General features: G+C 40.1%; 1 protein-coding gene across 2 annotated transcripts in view; it reads left to right on the top strand.

The window, feature by feature from the left end:
- Positions 1 to 19,566: 19,566 nt before the first annotated feature.
- Positions 19,567 to 22,889, top strand: part of LOC147439058 (uncharacterized) — a 35,560-nt gene continuing 32,237 nt past the window's right edge. Inside the window, exons 1-3 of one of the 2 annotated variants that reach the window (XM_086484994.1) lie at positions 19,567 to 19,701; positions 19,795 to 20,050; positions 20,789 to 21,257. In XM_086484994.1, coding sequence (XP_086341120.1) covers positions 19,811 to 20,050; positions 20,789 to 21,257 — 709 coding nt within the window. In that variant the 5' untranslated portion in view covers positions 19,567 to 19,701; positions 19,795 to 19,810. Of the gene's footprint in view, positions 19,702 to 19,734; positions 20,051 to 20,788; positions 21,258 to 22,889 lie in introns of those variants that run through there. The other variant, XM_086484995.1, reaches the window with a different exon arrangement.

The following is a 22,889-nucleotide window of genomic DNA, read 5'->3' as shown; positions in this document are numbered from 1 at the left end:
AGATTTGTTAAACAGATTAGCAAAGATTTTTTTTTTTGAGCCTCTTTCTCTTGAACAACTTTGCAAGGTGTCACGCTTACAGATGAGGGATGTGGCACTGCCAACTAGCAGATAAGAGGGAGGCAAATGTAAGCACTTATGTATTTACAGAAATAAGATGTTTAGGCCATGGCGTGTTTTTTTTAAAATATATTATCAAAGTTTATTTGACCTTCTAACTTCAAGAGATTGTTCACACGATCGCTATGTGAATTTCACTTAGCGATGAACGTACATAGGATATATATAGCACATGATGGTTTGGTCAAACCTCACTCCCCTTCATCTTTATGATTATGATTTACAAAACTAGACACTGACCCAACAGGTGAGTGTAGTCGGTGGTAAGACCTTCCTGATGCGAAACCCTATTTTTTTGTGAGTCACGTCTCATGAGGTTACTCGGTAAACCTAAACCCAAGGTTAGCTAGAGTTACCCAAAACTCTAGGGTTTGGGAGTAAACCATAAACTCCATGTTTGGTGGCTACGTTTACCTCCACCCATGAGAAAGGGGATGCGTTGTTGGTAATGCCAGGCTATGGGGTGGGGGGGGTATACCTAAAACCTGTGGTTGAGAATAAACTTAAAACTCTGTGTGTCATGAGAGTGAGAATCTAGTTTGAGGGGGCATTGTGATGCAGACTATGCCAAGTTTGGCTGAAGGGGGCGATTGTTGGGTCAGCCCAACTTGGGCAGTGGTGTGAACATGGACTTTGTACTTGAAGCCTATAAAATCTAGAAAACTAAAATGATAATCTCTCTTTTGTTGTGTGCCTTTCATGCTACCTTATCTACTTTTGTCTCTTCTCTCCCTTCTCCATGTCTTATGCATGCTATCACCCACCATAGCTCTGCCCAACAATGGGTATGTTCAACACTATGTCTTGCATTGCCAAAAATGTCAAGTGAATAAAGTGGAGCACCTGAAAGCAGAGGTCTTTTGCATCCATTGGAGAATCCTTATGGTAAATCCCAAAAATGTTTAGTGAATAAAGTGGAGCACCTAAAAGAAAGAGATGTCTTGCATCCATTGGAGATTCCTAATGGTAAATAGAAAAGTATCTCTATGGATTTCATTGTGGGTTTACCAAACACTATACAAGGTCATGACTTTGTATGGGCCGTCGTAGATCAATTGACTAAACTTTACAAGTTTATTTCAACTAGTTCCACAATTAAAACTCCATAATTAGCTAAGCTATTTGTACAAGCTTATATGGGTTGCCCAATAATATTGTGAGTGATCGTGATCCCAAGTTTAACAATTAATTTTGGAAGGGCTATATTGTTGACGATTTGTACAAGCTATATGGGTTGCCCAATAATATTGTGAGTGATCGTGATCCCAAGTTTAACAGTCAATTTTGAAGGGCTATATTTAAATGATTGGGTACACAACTCAACAACAGTATTGCATATCATCTTGAAACAAATTGTCAGATAAGCATGTTAATCAAGTGCTAGGGAATATACTAAGAGCATATGCTAGCAAAAATCAATTAGATTGGAAATATCATCTTCCTCTCGAATTTGCTTACAATAGGTTTAAACATGTGATGACTAGTTTTAGTCCTTTCATGCTTATGTATGGTTTTCAACCTAGGTCGCCAGTACAGTGGGGTTGGCAACTAAGAAACTCCAACATGTCAAGGATTTTCTCCAAGACCACATGGAAATGTTGAGAGTTGCTCATCAAAATGTTCGACAAGCACAGGATCAATGCAAAAGGTATGCTGATTAGAAACGTCGGCAAGTTACGTTCATGAGAGGGGAAGAGGTATTTTTACATGTGCTAGAGCGTTCAAAAAGTTTGAAGACTAGGACAACACCTAAATAATATGGCCTTCAAATTATCATTATATGTGCACTCTCGCATTCATTTAATATTTCATGTAAGTTGTTTATTAAACATTTTCATAGGGACAACAATGTCATTGACCATTATATTTTGGTCAATTTCATTGAACCTCCAACCTAGCCGCATGAACTTGAGCATATTCTTGACTATCATGATCTACGTACACGTTATCATGTGCATCGGCAAGCAAAAGATAGACTTGAAGAAGGTGCCACTTAGGAAAAACCATTAGTGTTCGTAAGAAGAAATTTCTTACTTTTGTTTTTAGGACAAAAACGCTTCTCCAAGGGAGGAGTAATGTCAAGTCAAGGGCTAGAAGACAGGGGCTAGTCTGAATCGAGCTCGAGGGTTGCCTATATAAGGGACAAAGGCTAGGAGAAGAGAGGGGTTCTAGACACTTTGATCTCACACAGCGGGCACCAGATTATGCATGATAAAAGTTATCAAAACACGTCTAACCAGGTTGGAATTTATCAAGCTTTTTTAGTTTTAACTCGATCTAGAGCTCTAGAGATTGTTTTGCAGACAAACAACTTGTCCTTGCAGCACTCAACGGGGCTCTTTATATAAAATGTTTATTGACTTTTCCAAGGCTTGGTCACTCAGCATGAGAAGTATGGCCAAGTAGCCAAGGGTAGATGCAATAGATATTTTATGTATCTACACTATGTACTTGACAATTTAAGGTATTCTTTGTCAATGCAATTATGACGTGCATAAATTGTTTATGCTGTCACTATGACATATAGCTGGACAAGGTTGATTCTTTGTTAAGGATTGACAAGGTCACTTTTGTTTTAAATTTTCCAAGCTTGCATGGTGTAGCTATTATGGCTGGGACCTTAAGATCTTTGCCATGCATGGCATGTGCATGTCTGATGAGCTCCACACGGTGTGAAGGATTGGGGGGCTAGCCTCTACAACACCTCAAACCAACACAAAGAAAAGAGGATAAAGAGAATAGCTCTCTCAAGATAATATGGGTTGATCCTCGCTCACAAATTTTGATAGCCTCACCTACACGCAAGCCCAACTAGCCTTGAATAACTTCTCCCTCTACTGCTTCAACTCCCGTTATACACCGTTTCACTCAAAGACATAAGAGGAGCAATAAAACCAAGGAAAAAATGTGATAAAACAATGTGAATCTTTGCACTTTTTGTGATAACTACAAGGGCTTCACTCCTTTTCAAAAGCCCTTCCATATGCTAGTAGAGACACCATAGGCACTCTTATATATACACATAAATTGACCATGAACCATTCTAATTGAGATCTATTTTAAATCATCAAAATTTCAGGGGGAAAAACTCAAAAAGACTCATGGAAAACATGGGGAAAACACCTCCCATCGATAGGCACACAATAGGGTATATACAACGAAACCACAGTAGAAAAATAGGCCGTATAAGAGAGCTCTTTTCTACACACCTTCCTTCACCAAAGCAAACAAGTACAAGAGTGAATTTGTAGAGCTAAACCTCCATGTTGGTGGCTTCCTTGATGAGAGGCACACTCTCAAATCAAATATCAAAGCCCTCGAGGAAACACATGGGAACCTCTAATGCAAAATTCCCACCCTTCCATGCGAGCTGCACCAGTGTATGGCTGCTTCTTCTTCTCCAAAACCACAACAAAACTCACAACTTCAAACTCATGAAAATTTCCGTTTTTAACATGTTTTCTAATTTTTTTAATTTGTTTTAAGTGGACACACTTGTTTGTACAAAAACAGCAAAACCATGTACACCGCACAACTGTTGCACATGCATAGTTACATTTGGCATTGGCCGCTTTTGTGCACTTTGTAATAATATGATTTATATACACATAAAACTCTTAAAAATTACGAAAAAAAATCTCTCAATCGTTCTCAGGGTGGCTTGTACCATCTTGCAAAAACATGCCACAATGATTTTATTCTTGAGATGTCATCATTTAGAGCAAGGCTTCCTATTTTATGACCGTGCCATAGTACCTTCCAAAATCTGGCATGTGCTATCAGCATACAGACTTGGGAAGGCTTTGCAACTTTATATGCACAATCATCAAATGGGTTCTGGCATGAACCAAGCCAATGGGCTTGCAAGGTACTTAGGACACGTTCTAGGTATATCAAAACCTATGGCTCATAGCCATAGGTTTATCAAAACCCAGGGCTATGAGCCATATTTAACTTTATTTGCAATGGCTATCAGTCGACCTTAATAGGGGTTTTAAGCCTCGATATCATCATTTCAAGCTTCTAAATTTTGCAACAACCAACACCAAACGGGAAAGAAGGGAGCAAGGCTTCTTCTCCATGCAAAACATTGCTCATTGAGTTGGAATCAATGACAAGGCACCAAAGGTTGGGGTATTGGCATCATTGAGATACATCTTCACATCTTTTATATGATAAGGTCAAATTGTCTTGTATCAATGCTAGTTCTAGATAGTGTAAGGCACTTAAGAGCAGTTTCTAAAACCAATTGAGGCCATCAATGTAGCCAAGGGCTTATCCATCTAACTCACATGCAATGCGTGCTAGTAAGGTAGACTTTATTCCACCCAAGTAGTTTTTATGCTTCTGCTATGACACAAGAAACTTTGTCAAGGAAATTGTTGCCACCTATTGGTCAATTAGTTTCTTGATAATCTCCAAGAGGGATTCAATAAAGTGATATTTGTATGCACAAGAGTCACAAGCTTGCTTCAAATAGGTAAGATCTTGTTTGTTTCAAGTAATTTTTTTTTATGATTCTCCTGTTGAGGATGTTGTAGGAATTACCCATAGCTTTAACCTTCTACTCAATAGCACATGCGACTAATATATTGCCTTCATCTTGTTTCATGTGACTACATTGATGGGCACTATATATATATATTATTATATATATATATATATATATATATCATTGCTTCTATACAAAAGGTGTATGCACTACATATGATGATTTGATTATGTAGCAAACATGCATGGTCTGACTATCCAATGAGAGTCCTTCTCTCAATGGGATGATACATAAATGATCCACTTGTGAGTAATATTCCATCTTGAGAGGATCTCTTGCTTAGTCTATAGAACTCATGGTGTCTAAAGGAGTGGCATTTTTTTAAGTATGACCCAGCTTGTGATTGACAAATCGCTCCATATGTGTCGATAGTCACTTATTTGAACCTTCACACGTGCTTTCAAGGATACAAGCTCTCGGCTACCAAGGGGTAGTATACAAGATCATTCTCTCAATCTACTTCAGAACCACTATATGGAGCAGGGTAACCTATGATTGTACCCATGTTCTAGTAGGTTTAGTAGTATCGTTTTGGAATATGACCAAGGATTGGTTTTCCAAGATAAGACCAAGGGTTCTTGGAAAAGATAAGACCAAGGGTTCTTGGAAAAGATAAGACCAAAGGTTTCTGTTAGGTTGTGTGACTGGTGTTGCACACCTTTTCTTGATGCAAGTGACATAATCTTGCATGGCTACAAGGTAGTAGTAATGGGGAGTAGAAGTGGTTAGTGTGTCAGGTACCTCCTTTGCTATTTTTTCCTTATCTATTTTTTTAATTCAGTGCTAGAGGCTATGCGAAGAGTGTATATTAGCCAACAGAAATTCAATTAGGAGGATTATCCCTATTGAATTGAATGAGTTATGACTAGGTTTAATGACTATGTTTAATTTTCAACCTAAATCACTAGTTTATGACGAAGTTGGACAAGTCAAGGACTTTATCCACAATCATATGGATACCCTAGAAGTTGCTCAAAGATATAAGAAGAGCATTGATGATAGCTATTGACAAGTCATGTTCATGGAAAGTCAAGTAGAGGTATTTTTTACGTGTTCTAGAACATTCAAAAAGTTTAAAAACTAGGCATTCATCTAGTTACCTCTTAGGTGTTGTGATCCATTCCAATAAAGTGAATTACAGATCTGGTCTATCCACTCTATATTCATAGAGGAGTTTCATGACCGATGAAATTTCCTTCATTCGTGGATGTTGTTCTAAGTGAGTGCATTACACCTATGGGCGTTCGCATAGGCCATATCATCTCTTTCACCTTATGCTCTTGTTTTGCTGTTAGTTTCCAATGGGACTTTGGCAAGTTTATTGACCCATTTTTCTTTATTTATGGTGAGTAGCACTCCATACGGCCAATATCCCTCAACCCTAGTGCCAAGTGTATCCTTCTTTTCATGGAGATGGTCCCGTAATAAACTGCCTACATTCTTGAATATGTGCATCACATCCAAAAAAGTGTTTGATTCTTAATCTTGTCCAATAGGGCATACTATATTGAGGATCTCTTCATCCTTGGGGAGAAGTCACTCTTCCCACATCTCCTTCTGTTCCAACCATTCTTGAGCAGACATCCTTATTGGATCCTTTCCCAAGAAACCCTCTCATAGCTTATGGTTCTTTGGAAGGTGTGCTTAATGGTATTCGTGAATTTTCATTATCCATGCTAGTGATTGGCATGTAGCAAGCCTTGGGCCACACAAAAAACATGCCTTCGCTCAAATCACGCCACACTCAAACTCAAACACCCCACATACCTTCGACTAGCTGAAATCTGCACATTCATAGAGACTAGCCTGACCAACTCCCATCCAAATCCAAGTAGGATACTAAAACCTATTTTAGAAAAAGCCCAAAAGCTATGAAAATCTCTAATTTTTTAATGCTACCACCCTTGGATTATAACTTATTCAACTCGCTAACATTGACCCTAGCAGGGTGACCATAGATAGGCGCTCATAAATTCACATGTATTGGACCAAATGAAACCCAAACCAAGAGAAATTCAAAAGCCCCCCAAACAAAACGTAAAAAAACTCAAAATTTGAAGCCCAAAACTTGAGGGAATCTCTTCACTTTCATATATGCAAAATCAGGGCTTCTATCAACGAGCCCTAGCCTTGACTACACACAAGAGAGACGGTAGAAAGTCTTTCTTTGTCCACAACCACACGAGAGAGAGAGAGAGAGAGAGAGGTGAAGCTTACCTGCAACAAAAGTGGGGAAAGTGGATTTGCTTCTTGCCGTGAGTAGTTTAGAATGAGCTTGCGACCTACTTCAAAAAAAATAAAAAATCCTCTCACATTGTCGATATCATAGTCGATATTTGCAATGATATCGTAGTTGATATTTTTGTCGTGCATATCGACGCCATGGAAAGTGCAAAAAGAGTCGCTCTTTTGGTGAGTCAATAAGTTGAAGAGCTGCTAGTAGTGATTTTGTGTGCACACAAACCTAAACATAAACTTAATTTCAAATTTTGCTTAACCTAAAATTTAAATTGCTAGCGTTAATCAAAAGTGCAAATCGTAACCTTAACCTAAATCATATACCAAATCAAACCATAAACCATATACTAAAACATATTTAATCTAAACCATCTACTAACCCTTAACCATATAACATTATAGCACTGCATTTTTTTATGTTCACTTAAACCTAATGTAAACCCATTACAAAAACTCAAATTTAGACCATATACTAAAACTTAAATAAACTTCTACCATATACTAAGTCAAGTTCCTGAATCTAAACCAAATACCACTCGCTTTTCTCTACATCCTTTTAAACTTAAATTTAAAACCATATATTAAAACTTAAACCTACACTCAAATCATATGTTAAAATAATTCACTTTAAACTTAAAAATCTAAACTGAAACTTAAACCCAAACCATATGTTAAAATTAAAACTTAAACCTACAACGCAAAACCCACACTTAAAACCTAAACCATGAACGCAAAACTAAGCATAAACCTAAACTATATAATAGACACAAAACCTAAAATACAGACCTAAGTTATATATCAAAACCTAAACCATAACTCTCTCTCTCTCTCTCTCTCTCTCTCTCTCTCTCTCTCTCTCTCTCTATATATATATATATATATATATATATATATATATATATATATATATATATATATATATATATATATATATATATATATGTATATGTATATGTATATGTATGTGTGTGTGTGTGTGTGTGTGTGTGTGTGTGTGTGTGTGTGTGTGTGTGCACGTGCGTGTGTGTGTGTGTTGTGTGTGTGTGTGTGTGTGCATGTGCGGTGTGTGTGTGTGTGTGTACATATATATATATATATATAAAGTTTATATTAATCATTAATTAAACATGAAAATTGTAATTTAATCAATATTGAATATTTCTTTAGAAATTCAAATTTATTTTAAATATAAATCAAAACTAATTAACAAATTAAAAGTAAATAAAAACTAATCAAAAGTGATCATAAATCATAATTTAGTACTAATGCATAAAACCATAAGTTTAAACGGTAGAAATCTATCCAAACATTAATTAACTTAAACGACATTTAAAAAAAAAAACCAATCAAAATTGAACTTAATATCTTACTTAACTACTGATACATAAATTCTTAAACTTAAACAACAAAAATACACCATAATTTTATTTTTATTATTAATTGAACTCAACAAAAGTTTAACACAAATTATATTTAAACAATTCAGAACATATATAAAGACTTCTGTAAAAAACTTAAAAGTTCTATTAATACCACAAGTCTCATTTAAAACTAAGAAAATTTTGTTTTTTCTTTAATTTTTTGTTGATGTATGTGCATACACATGTGTGCGTGAGAGTGTGTGTGTGTGCACGCACTCATGCACATGCATATGTGTTTCTCCATGTATGTGTCGTGTACACAATACGAGCGAGCGAGAGAGAGAGAGAGAGAGAGAGAGAGAGACTACAAGAGGTTGTGCTCTTGTGACGCTTTTAGCGACGAAAATACACTGGGTTTTTATAACCCCCGGCGTCGCTAAGAGCGTCGCTACTAGTGTCGATACGGGGATGTCGCTATATGCATCGCTATGACAGTCGCTATATAGCGACACCTATAGCGACGATAATAGCGACACTGCAGAGCCATCTATAGCAATGCTTATAGCGACGCTGCAGAGCCTTATATAGCAACGTTCATAGCGACGCCCGAGAGGAAAAAATTTTGGTGGCAGGGCATTCATCTGCCACCCATCAACCATATTGAATGTTTCATTAATTGATTCACCTTAGAAAAAAAGTGCAAAGGTAGATATAGACCCAAAATAGTCACCCACAAGACAATATAACCATTAACTCCATCATCCATAGCACGTATTGTTTGCAAAATAAAGATACAAACTGACAAGCGTGAATTGATGAAAGTAAATCGATGACAATTGTACACATAGGCAAAATCACTTGATTGTTAAATTTTGCAAATGTAATAGTTACAAACCATTGTCATTATTTAAAAAATATACATGGTTTTCAAAAAGACGTATAAAAGTTGTCTCATGATACATAAGCTATGACAAAGAGAAACTAATGCTATCTAGCTATGGCTAAATTGACGTCGTCTAATCAGACGTCTCATCGCGTCCAAGCGGCGTATCTTTCGGGTTCTGCAAAAAAAACAATAAGATAGCTTTTTGTAAGTATAAAGCGATGTTTATAAAACAATACAACAAATAGAAAAGAATAAACCCTAATACTAACCATGCCGCCGCAAGAACTCAGAATGTTCATAAGGGCGTTTAAGCCCTTCCTGCCTGCGTACTCATGCTCGTACGGTGTGGGATCACGTCTTGTCATCGACCACTGTCAAAACATACAAGAATCCATTATGTTAGAATTTAAAAACCCATAAACCCTAAACTATCAAACATAGAGAGCAATGTGAAAACACTTACAAAATCAGCCTCGAATGATACCCACCCGCCGCTCCCCAAGTGGTGCGAGCTCCCTACCTCTACTCACGCTCTGGCTGCCTCCTTTTGTTGCTTCCACTTGTCGGGATTCTCGCGCGCTGCTTTCTTCGCATTCTTCCAATCTTCTTTGGCCAGCCAATCTGGTCTGTTCCACCCATGCTTGATTGCTTTTTGCACTTCGGAACGCTTGTGCTTGCAGTATTCGCGCATTCCAACCTTTATCACGTCTTCATTGAAGCGGTCATCCCGTGTTCGAACGGGAAACTCGTCATGAAGCATGCTGATGACTCTATCTTTTAAATCATTCGGTACTTCACTCTAGGTGTTTAGTATGTAGTGTCTAAACACCTGAGAGCAAAGACCGCACATGCGAAATCACCTTCTTGCCTTCATCATCCAAGATGATGCCGCCGCTGAAGTCGACGGAGTAAGGCAAGCCCTCTCGCCGCTGACGCATGAACCTGGGTGTCCAGGCAAGGGTCTCTAGCGGCGTGTCAACTAGGGTATAGACGTCAGGTGTCTCCACTGGTGTGTAGCTGCGGGGAACGGCAGTCAGCCGCGCAAAACCTGGTGTCGATGGTGATGTCGTGGCTGGTGTCGGGACGGGCAAAGAAGGGGAGGGTAAAGAGCCTCGTCGAACATGAGGCGGTGTCGAACCATCGACGGCGGCATCCCCACAACAACCGCCACCGCCACCACTAGAGCGCCGGCGCCTAGACGAGTGTGAAGATCATCTCGTCAACACCGAAGCTTCAGAGCGTGCTGAATGCTCCGAAACAGAGGGAGATGCGGATGGAGTAGGAACGCGCGATGGTGCGCCAGAGCGATGATGCTCCACGTACCACTGTCTCTGCTGGGTTGACAAAGAAGAAAGAAACTCCTCATCATCCATACCTGCATTAAACACACGAACATTTAAACTTAATATTGAATGAATGGAGTAGAAAACATGGACAAGTAGATAGAGAGAGAGAGAGAGAGAGAGAGAGAGGAGGTGCTCGTCGTCCTTGCTTGTGAGAACATACCTAGAGCATACGTACCTGGAGTGGACACAAAGACCATTAAATACAATGACGTGTTCTTCTTCTATTCAACTTGAGTGATGGAAGAGGCAAGTCGATAACTCAGAATTTCAATCGAAAGAGAGAGAGAGAGAGAGAGCACACAATTAAATCTTGCAGTCGAAAAACCAGGTGGTGGAGCTGCATGTGGCCATGGATTGCCCAGGATGTGAGCGCAAAATCAAAAGAGCGTTATACAACATGGAAGGTACTTAGAGAGCCAGAGTTTTTACAAAACGTAGCAAAATTGTTCAAATATAATATTTATGGCTTTAAGAGATCTCTCTCTCATCCTCGCATAGCTCATCATAACTTCCTATATCTATATAGAGCTCTCCGTTTAAACAGATGTCCTCCGTTTCATTTTGTAGATCCTCTGTATGCACCCCATAGAGAGTAGCAGCTTGATGTTCGTCTGGCACCACCTCAACGGCTTCTGAGTGAGCATCTCTCTGATCTCCTCTATTGATGCCGCTATGATTGGCACATGGTAGCCTTGATACGTCCATGCACTACGAGGGGCTACCTCTATGACGTACCACCAGTTTGATGCAAACTTTGTAGGATGAAATATCACCTGCCAGAGCCACATAACTTACATGAGAGCTTCCAAGCACATAAATTCTAAAATGGGATGTTAACTATTTACATACTTACTTGTTCACAATGCTCGGGTAGTACGAAAGTGTCTCTTAGGTCAGTCCATTTCTTAGTTGAATCCACCTCAAGAAAACCAGACTCTCCTCTATGCACAGTAGCGTTGCGACCCTCCATGATTATCTTGAACCATTGCACGTCGAACAAGTCGACAAAAAATCCTCTATAATCGATCCTCAAAATCTCTTGTAGCGTGCCAAAGTAAGTGAGTTCCGCCACCACAGGATCTGCATCAGAGGACCATCGTCGAACCGTCATCGACTAGACTGTTCAAATTTTGCCATGATTCCACAATCTTGAGTAAAACGCTCTTTGTCGATCCGTTCCACCCTAAAATGTCAACCTTTACACCATGTTGCTGTGTATGACTTATACTACAACCAACAAAGATTATGAGTGGCCGTTCAAACATCTAGAAAGTCACTAGTCGTACATTGCAAACTTACCTTGGTCGCACAACCCCGAGAGTACTCCCACTCTTCCTCAGTCACTTCTTCATGGCATTGTTGTGCGCTTTTCAATTGGTTGTGCAACCATCTTAAGCTCATGAATGTTGGTAGGCTCTCGAGACCCGTTGGATAGTGCATCGGTGGTCGTCTTCCCCGTCTCCACTCGATTCGTGCCCTTTGTCACTCTTGCTTTGCATCCTCATATTGTGAAATCCACTTTTGCATCACTGGATTGTGAAGCATGCAAAATCGGTTGATTTTAGCCTCTAGATCTTCCGTCATCTTCTTCTCAACACCGAGATTGCACATGACAATCCCATATATGCGCTCATCATCTATGGTTCGCCATAGCGTATCCCGGGCTTTATCAAATCCGTCTAGCCACTCTCCAATGTACACTAGGGACTCTGATACCAACCAACGTTCTGCCATGCTACCCTCTAGGCGTGCCTTCTGATGCACATATCCCTTGAGCGTTTTCATGAAACGTTCTAAAAAAAACATCCATCTGGAATGTACTGTGACAGCTATTTCCACCTCATCAACTATGTGAACAAGAAGATGCACCTGAATGGCTAGCATGGTAGTAGGAAAATGTTTCTCAAACATGCACACAACCTCCGCAACGTTTAGTTTGGCGAATGGTACGGAGTCTACGTTGATCTCCTTTTGTGAGATCCATTGCACCAACTTCGCAAGTTTGTATTGTGTTACGGACGTCAAGAGACAAACATCCCTCAATGGCAACCGGTAAAATAAACTGCAAAACACGTGCAGCAATGATATTAAAGTCCACACACGAATTTGTTACACAATTCCCACTATGATATATTCCACTATGAACATACCTGACACATTTTATGCCAGTCGTGTGACTTCAAACCGGTAAGATTTCCTTCTTTAGTAAAACACGTTCGGAGCGAGTGCATTACGCCATTGGGTGTCCTCAAAGATCGAACGGTCTCTTTTACTTTGCATTCTTGGGCTCCTGTGAAAATCCATGGTGCTTCAGGGAGTTTTATCGATCCATCGGACGCTGTTTGCAGACAATATTGCTCCATACGATCCACATTTCTAAGGTCAACCCTGGCTCCTAAAGTATCTTTCTTGCCGGTCAGATGATCCCTAGTAGATTACCCACATTCTTGAATATGTGCATTCGATCGAGCAAGTGATTGATCATGAGTCGGGGCCAGTATGGTAACTCGTACCATAGAGATAGTCTCTGCATCCATGGGGGCAATCCGTCATCACACATCTCCTTCTACTCTAACCATGCTTGTGCAGACATCCTCGGTGGCTCTCTTCCCAAAAAGCCGTCATGTAACACATGATTCTCTGGAAGATACGCTTAATGACCTTCGTAGATTTGCTTCTTCAATGAGGGTGCCCTACGTGTATTCAGTTTAGGTCCACATGTGACACATGCTCTGTATCCGCTTGTTTGAAGCCCTGCATGTATACACATGATAATAGATCAGCTTGAGAAAAACCAAGATTTACAGTGTCTGAGTGAGGAGTGTAAATAGATCACCTGAGCATTCTGTTAGTCCGGGATAGTCATGCATGATTCACATTAGAATGCCTCTGATCAAAGCATTCCGTCGACCTGTGTGTCGGCTCATATCCACCACTTCTATGCCAATCCACAATTGTTGTAGCTCTTCCAATAGTGGACGAAGATACACATCCATATTCTTCACTTTATATCGCCCCGACACAATCAAGCTTAGCCATAGGTGTCCATTCTTCGTAGTCAACCACAGGGGAATGTTGTAGTTGACGATGACAACGGGCCATATACTGTAAGATGTTGATCTTTGACCAAATGGATTACGCCATCCATAGCCAGGCCTAAGCGCAAATTTCGAGCTTCCCTGGCAAAATCCGACCATGTTCCATCTATATGTTTCCAGGCTGCGCAATCTGCAGGACTCCGTAGCACACCATCCAAAGATTTATTCTCCTCATGCCATGATGCTAAGGCGGCCATGGACTTACATTCGAAGAAATGCTTGATGCGAGGAAGCAGAGGAAAATGTCGCAAAACCTTTTGCGGAATTTTTGTTTCGTGGAGATCTACTCGATATCTCTCGGAATCACATTTCGGACACTTCCCATGTCTATGTATTCCCCTTTGAAAAGAATGCAGTCATTAGGACAAGCGTGGATCGAATTGTAATCCATCCCCAAGTTTCGCAAAATCTTTCTTGCTTTCTCTCGAGAATCTGGCATCACATTATCAGCTGGTAGTATGTGCTCTTTGAGCAATCTACACAACATAAAAATTTGGTACAATTGTGTAAATATCTATCAGATCATTATACATTTAGAGTTTTATTAAAGTAAACTAATTTTAATAGATCACCTAAAAAGCGTTGTGACGCTAGTGTCACTCCATCCAAACTTTGCCTGCATGTTGAGAAGAACCAAGAGCGCTTTCAATCTAGACACACCTGCTCCATTATACAATGGCGTATCGGCTTCACTTTTCATATCATCATAGATAAGCCTTTCTGAATCCATGATCGTCTCGATCATTTCATCAATCTCAGGCTCAAACATTGCCTCGTTGGGAATGTGGTCTGCATGATCATCCCCCGAGCTGTCAGAGGCTACATCTTGTGGCCTCACATATGTTGCTTGACCAAAGCGCCTGCGAACACGTCTATTGGGTTGCAAGATTGCTGCCTGTTGGCCAGCGTCAGAGTCGACGAGTTATAATTGGCAACAACTCGATCTATAATAGATGGATCAAACTCACCAAATTTGCAAACGTGCTGCAAAGACACGTGTCTTGTCCGTCGCACAGCATGCTCGAAATGATTACAAGGACATAAGATCTTCGTTGAGAGATAGGTGTTTCGATTGGACGGCCCCACATCCTCGTCACTACTCATAATGAGGGTAAAATCTTATAACCTTGAGAACAAATTTAATCTTCTATTGGCATTCTTCATCTTTTATCTCTCTCTCTCTCTCTCTCTCTCTCTCTCTCTCTGTAAACTACCTCACATTCTCTAGTCATATCCAATCCACACCTCGGTCTAGAGGTGCACGGAGATCAGAACCATCAGGTTATAATCTCGTCTTTATTGGTCAATGCCTATATTTGTGCGTACAAGAAATCTACACACCCACGTCTACATGATACTGCATGTAGTGGACAAAACCCCTTTGCCTCTTCTCTAGCTGTAGCATTTCACAACATCTTAACATCTTTTCACAATAGATCTTTTCATCGTTTGTCTAACTCTAACTTTTTTACCGTAATCTCGAAGTTAGACTCTAATATAAAAACTCAATCCAAAATCTTATCTTAAATCTAACCTAATTGAACATGTGGTGATTCGCTCCATTGAAGGGTAAAAGACATACCAAACTCTTCTTCTCAACTTTTAGAGCTGCAATGCGAGATCTAGAGTGCTCCTCCTTTGACAATTTGCAAGCTTTTCTCCAGTTTGTCCATCAGGGAGGTGGTCTCTCCCAGCAGAATTAATTTGAGAACAAAGCGATCAGCGCTTGAAAAAATGGCACATTCGAAAGCTATGTAGCTGTGCAGTAGTTCTTGTGTGGACCCGCTTGCTTGCTTCCACGTCTCTTGGAACTTCTGCGAAGCCGTCTGACTCTCCTTAGAGCTTGGGAGCAGCTCTCCATGAGTGCCCTCTTCTTGGCGCATGCTGCTTCGACTTCTCTTTTGTCCCCTGCTTACTGATATTTCATTATTTGCCTGTAGGTGACCCCGATGCAGTGTTCGAGTCACTCTTAAGCATCTCCGACGCAGTGACCGAGACACCGGCCACTCTCAAACGCGTAGACAGTATAATCCTTCAGTGTACTCAAAATAAACCTAAATCCAATCTAATCTAACTTAAATAAACCTAAATCTAATCTAACGTAAATTTAAATCTAACCTTATCTTAAACGATAAAAAGAAGAAAATGGTATAACCTTTCTATCACCCAAGTGTGGTAGATTGGTTATGCCATTTCCCTCTTCAATAACAGGTAAATAACGTAAATAAACCTAAATCTAATCAAATATGACGTAAATTTAAATCTAACGTAAATAAACCTAAATAAACCTAAATCTAATTTAATATAACGTAAATCTAAATCTAACGTAAATAAAGCTAAATCTAATCAAACGTAAATCTAACTAAAAATAAACCTAAATCTAATCTAATTTAACTTAAATAAACCTAAATCTAATTTAACGTAAATCTACATCTAACCTAATCTTTAACGTCTTTTGGGATAGTTTCCTACGACATTAAAACTCTCTTCTTCAGTGTGGTAGATTGGTTATGCCATTTCCCTCTTGAATAACAGGTCTTGAGTTTAACTCCTCGTCGGCTAGATCTTTAGGTCTCTTTAATTATTTTCCTACGACGTTAAATTAAACTCTCTTCTTCTCGGGTGTGTGTGTGTGGGTGTGTGTGCACGCCAATAAAAAAAGAAGAAAAATGGTATAACTTTTCTATAACCGAAGTGTGATAGATTGGTTATGCCATTTCCCTCATGAATAACAGGTCTTGAGTTCAACTCCTATCGACTAGATCTTTAAGGTCTCTTGGGATAGTTTCCTACGATGTTAAGACTCTCTTCTTCTTCTTCTTCTTCTTCTCTCTCTCTCTCTCTCTCTCTCTCTCTCTTTGTTTTATATCTTTCTCTTTCTTTCTCTCTCTCTCTCTCTCTCTCTCTTTTCCTCTCTCAATGTGTGTGTGCATTCTTTGTTTATGCATGTGTGTGTGCGTTTTTGGTTTATGCATGCTCTCTCTGTCTTTTCCTCTCTCAATTTGTGTGTGCATTTTTTGTTTATGCATGTGTGCATGCGTTTTTGTTTATGCTTGTGCTCTCTCTCTCTCTCTCTCAAAAACACAATGTGTGTGTGTGTGTGTGTGAGAGAGAGAGAGAGAGGGAGAGAGAAAGAGGGGAAGGGAACATGAGAGTGAGGAGAGGGAAGGAGCATACCCGGCTCTCCTTCCTCTCCTCGTGTGTGTGTGTGTGTGTGGAGAAGAAAGAGAGAGAGAGGGAGAGCGCGTTACCTTGCTTGCTTGAGCGCGCGCCGAAAACTCAGATCTGAGATCAGATCTGAGATCGAGTTTTCGGACGCTCTCGGGTATTTTTTTTAGCTATGACGACTATAGACGTCGCCAAGTTACTTGTAATTTAGCGATGCCTATAACGACGCCGTGGTTTTTACATTTGACCGTCGCACTCTGAGCGTCGCTACTATTAAGTACCTCTTGGAGAGGAGAGGGGGGGGGGGGGGGGGGGGGGGGGGGGGGGGGGGGGGCGGGGGCGGAGGGGGGTTTCTAGAGTTACCTTTAGCAAGTTTTGGGAAACATGAAGATGGTTGCTTGCCGCTAATAGCTCAAAATGAGCTCCATACAAGTTTCAAAATCCCTACCAATGTGTCACTCATATGACAATCGTTTCATAATTGTTGTTTGCAACTCTAATAGTGATGCATGTAGCACCTCTATTGGAGCAATGAAAAGAGTCAAATGCCGAGCGTTAAAAGCATTAAGAAGCTCTAGTAGTGGTAGTATGCCCTTTGTTTTGTATCTACACTCACTTGAGGGAAGTCTTGTACATTTTTACTTTATCTAATACAATTTTGAATTGCTACCCTTTTGGATACAGAAATCTATTTAGCAAGTGCTGCCCTTTTGGATAGATTTTTAGTGCCAATTTCTCAAAGTCGATTACTTGCACAAATTGCATTAGGGAAAATCACAACAATTTACCTAAATTAAGTTCTGTGTGCAAAAAAAAATTCTAGAAAAATTTAGCACCTTAATGGTCCAAAAGCGAGAATTGTAAAGTTTTGCAAAAAACCACCAAGAGTCTCAAAGTCGTAGATGAAGCAAGGTCTCCTGATCATCCACACCAAAATGGAGCAAGCAGGGGGCTAGTAACATGGCTAGACATCGGTGGTACAAACAATCTCAATGATCATGCACACCAAAAGGTGATGGAACAGAATAAACAAGGAGACTTGGTACGAATCTACTACAAAACTCAGAGTTGATGGTGAAGCCACGCCAGGGAGACAATAGATAGAGCAAGCACATAGATTTCGAGGAGGTAGGTGTTGTAAGTAGGAGTGACTTGAAGCTGATAGCATTGGCTTAGGATAAGTGCTCCCATCTAGCAAAGAATAACAAGTTGCATGAAAAAGACAATGTAGGAGTATGAAAAAATGTCATTATTGAATGCTTGAAAACATCGAGGATCAAGCATTAAAGCAATAACAAAAGATGCATGACAATTAAAACAATTGCACAAATAAACATATCGGAACAGCCTATCAATGCTAAGAGCAGTAGCTATAAAGCTTTATAAAGAACAATAACAAATTAGAGAGGTGAGAGGCATAGCAAATAGAAGAGGGCTAGAGAATGAGGGAGGTCCAATAGCAAGAGAAATAGGTCCGAAACATCCAAATTCCAAACTCTATTGATGGAGGAAAGTTCTTGCAATGAAAATTGGCTAGCAAGCTTCTTCATGGATGGCAATGATAGATACAGTACTTGAGTGCCTGATGCTCTAATATTATGTCAGTGTGCAATGTGTGTGTGTGTGTGTGTGTGTGAGAGAGAGAGAGAGAGAGAGAGAGAGAGAGAGAGAGAAAGACATATGGACCAAAGGCTAGCAAGTCCAACAACTCCAGAGGGCAAACTTTCTGAATGATACAAGATAGGGAGCCCCCAAGGCCATATGCATAGTGAATCAGGGTAAGGTTGGCCAAATATATATACATGTCAAATACCACGAGCAAAATTAAAACCATCATCCTAAAAATATGAAAATGGCCAAAACAAGCCTAAAATGGGTAAAGTCGGGTGCAAACCCACTAGTGTGCCTAAAATTTCAATCATGCAGGTTTATCTTGGGTGGCCAAGCCACAACTAAGGGCTAATGCACGTGAGACTAGAAAGCCTACAAATAGGAGGAAAAGCATATGAAAGGTGAACATAATGCTCTACCGTCAACATGCAGGTTGAAACAATTAATTTTGCTAGCGTTTCTCTTTCTAGAAATATATTTGGCAATGATCTCCAATAGTTCGACATGGGGTCTTGGTTGTTCAGAAAATTATGCACGCTACTTTTATCAACCAATTCTATAGTGGTGGCCTCCAGTATGCAATCAATTGCGTAGTGGTTGCCTCCATGTAAGACCAAAATGCATGTAGGGTACAAACATGGGCAGCCAATGCCTAAACTCCATATGTGAAAATGGAGGGGGGCCTTCTTTCAACCCATATCACAAGACACATTGTGACTTACCTCAACATCATGAGCTTCTGTGAGGGAGGCACTGCAGACCTAACTAGGTACGATTGGGGGCAAGGGACCACCGGCCCCGTGGGAGCCCCCAATTCCCACGGGACCGGTGGTCTCTTGTCCCCAATCGTACCTAGTTAGGTATGCGGTGCCTCTCGAGCAGAAGCTCATGATGTTATTCACTGTATGAAAAACACTGCCCCGTGGGAGGGGGCCGGTGGTCCCTTGCCCCCAATTCCCACGGGGCCGGTGGTCTCTTGCCCCCAATCGTACCTAGTTAGGTATGCGGTGCCTCTCGAGCAGAAGCTCATGATGTTATTCACTGTATGAAAACACTGGAAAAGACTCCATTTTCCTACATGAGAAAATTTCTAAATCTTCTTGTGATATATATATGTGACATGGCGCCTTGACTCCCTTGTCTCTCTTCCGCAGCCTAGTTTGAACGCGCCCTTAGGTGTAGCTGAGGTTATATGAGGTTGCCAAAAGGCACGGCTGCACAAAGAAGGGGCATCGCTGGGGTGCAGTTGGCCTACCTCCCCGATAGCAGCTTTGCGTGAAAAAATTAAGCAGAGACTACACGCAGACTGCAATTACACTCGGTATCCTCATCATCATTCTTCTCAACGCTGGCCGATCATCATTAAGCACGTGATTAATGCCTTAATTAGCAAGCACTTGGGCTTAATTTGCAGGTAGTCATCCATATAAATGAAGGGTCATTTGACGGTGCTTCTGCTCAGCGCCCTCTTCATCAGCACTATATTAGGGTTGCAATTGTCCCTTGCTGGGAATGTAGCTGCTTCTGGTACCAGTACCAGTACCACCACCACCCAAGAGCGCGCCGCCACCCTCGCCAAGTCTCGCATCAACGATGCTCTCTCCTTGCTTACGACTCTCCTCTCCAACGACTTGGCATCCAAGTGCAAAACTAACCTCCTATCTGTGCAGGTCATTACTCACTTCTTCTAATAATTATACTATTTGGTCCAAACCTAATCTGTGCCCCCAAAACTAATTAAACTTGAAGAGCATTTTGGATAAGACACTATGGAAAAAACTTTTGCATAGAAACTTAGAAGAACTTCCTCTAATTTACTCACATGATTTCCATCCTTCCAAAGGATTAGAGAGATCAGCTAGTTATTTAAAGTGTAATTATGACATACATACATCCTTGAAAAAAATCAATGAGCTACTCAAAATCAAGCAACCTTTAGGAATTTCTGAAAATTGTTAACCTCAAATTATAATATCAAAGATTTCAATCATGAAGACATGGACAAATCCTTATAATATAAAAGGAACTCATTAAAAAAAATAGTACAAAATTTTGAAGGACTTAATATATTGGATACTCACTATGTGGGTTTCTGATCATTTGGTATCCATAAGCTGATAAATAGGTTTGTAGCTTCATTAAAGTATAGGTTTTAGGTAGAGAGTGTACAAGTTCATTGCATATATACTTCATAGATGCTGCAAGCCATAAATAGAGTGCATCCTTAAGAGTCAATATGGTTGATATGTATGATTTCTAGTTATGCATCTTACTTAACTCAAATTTTGGCTTGTTATGTACTGGCACCCTATTTTACTGCAGTTGATAATCATATGCTACTGAAATAATTGCATCTTAGTTGATAACACAACAAATAATTGCTCCTTATTTGTTGTGTTATCAATCAGGCTAGCTTAGCACAATCAGGGCAATATTTGGACAACGGAAGAATTCAAGATGCAAGGGAACAACTTAATGTGGTTGTGAATCTCCTTAACTCATGTTTAAACTCAATAGCAAGACCCCAAGATGATATTTCTGCAACAACACTAGTTAATCTAAGGGAAACAATAAGGCGAGTGAGCTCAAGTGTTTCAACTGCCGAGGAGCTTCTTGAAATTGCTCAACCTCCCAAAATGAATTTGTTGGGCACTCCTAATGCGACCGCCAATAACAATAATGTGAAATCTAATTCGTCAGGGAATGTGGTGACAAATCCCAAACTAGCCAAGTCGGATTTTGTGATAACATCGTTAAGTAATATGACTACTATACAAGCTTCAAGTCCTACCATGCCAACTTTTATCGCTGATTATTGTGGAGATCACGCCACCGTGCAATCAAATTCAGCAATCATTCGCATGGACCAATCTTGTGGTGAGTAAGGCTTGCTACTTCTAGTGCTTTTTCATAAGTTTGAATTCCACACACATTCGCCCTTCTCCCAACACACACACACACACACACATCCATATATGCATACACTCATGCACACACACTCATATATATCTATATAACATACATTATAGACATATGTGTGTGTATGTATGTATGAGCGAAACTAAGCTTAGTTGTGCTCAATTATTGATGCCTAAGGGGTGATAAAAGAAATATTTTCCTCTAAGGAAAACATGCAAAACGAATATTGGGCCAAGTTCAGACACAAAATATTAAAAGATGTGATTAAAGCATATTATCTCTATGACTATGCTCATACTGCACTATTGTGTAAAACTTGTACAATTTGAAGGGGTCTAATGGTGGACTTTAGTGATAAATGCTTATCCAAGTGAGTTGAGAAACATATCTAATGTCAAGTGTCTTATTACTTGTGTTTAGCTACTCCACTAGATCCTCCAGTGCTCCTTGGTTGCTTGACATGTGGACAAAATGCACTTTCTTATTTGTGTCCTCATACCCTTGCATTTTCTTCCTTTACATTGACGGGTCTCCGTGTACATAGCTATATCTGTGTTTCCACAACTACATTCAAAATATCAAGTATTTGTACAAAACGCTCCCTTGAAATTCCATACTGACATTCTAAGTGTCTCACAAGTAGGGTATCGTCATCGTGATTAGCGGAAAGAGAATCATCCAATAACATATTCATGGGCAAAAAGTTCGAAAAAAATACTAGAATGGTTTGAATCTAGTCCAATGTTTCAAACAATCATATCCGTTGGAGCATTTGTGGAGTCAATTACATTCTGAGAAGGAATTTATTAAAGTTGGAAGCTTTTGTATTATTTCAAGATAGTCATATAGCTAAGCCATGGGTGGTTGTAGATAGAAGATTAAGTAGACACATGGAATAGTTGTGACGTTCAGCGTTAACTACAATATATATGTGGCTAATGTGATTTGGTCTTCTATGCAAGCACATATGTAAAATGTTTCACTTATATGTTATAACTTAAAGATACTAGTGCGGCTGCCCCCCCCCCCCCCCCCCCCCCCCCCCCCCCCCTCTTCTCCCCTCTCTCCTCTTCTCTCTCTCTCTCTCTCTATGCATTGTTGTTGTTCCTGGAGCTGTTGGCCAAAACCCACTGCTTGAAGGAGCTTTTGATGTGTGGTAGGGAGGGGGGGCCGGAATCCCTCCCCCCATTATACTAGTATAGATACTATGGTCCACACTAGGGGATACACAACCTTTTAGGTTTCTTCTCTATGGCTTGTTTAAGCAAGCCAACAAACATAGAGCCATCTATATCTTTCTTTCCTAGACTTGTGCTGTGTCATGCCTCGTCCAAACAAGCTAGTGTATACAATCTCAAAGATCTGCTCGACGAGTCTCATGACCTTCTATTGAAGAGGGAGCTCGGATAACCAATCTCCACTTATGACCTATTATTGAAGTGGGATCTTGGATAACCATTCTACCACTCATGGGTGAAAAAAAGCTTATTTCAGGCTCTCTCTCTCTCTCTCTCTCTCATCCCCTCCTCCCCCCACCAAAAATAAAATAAAATAAAAATAGAAATGAAAAGAGAAGTTTTAACGCGTTAG

This window comes from Adiantum capillus-veneris, chromosome 16 (genome assembly GCF_014529385.1).
Source record: "Adiantum capillus-veneris isolate H3 chromosome 16, ASM1452938v2, whole genome shotgun sequence".
NCBI lineage: Eukaryota > Viridiplantae > Streptophyta > Polypodiopsida > Polypodiales > Pteridaceae > Adiantum > Adiantum capillus-veneris.
The sequence above is the reverse complement of the archived record's forward strand: the minus strand, read 5'-3'. Positions and strand labels throughout refer to the sequence as shown.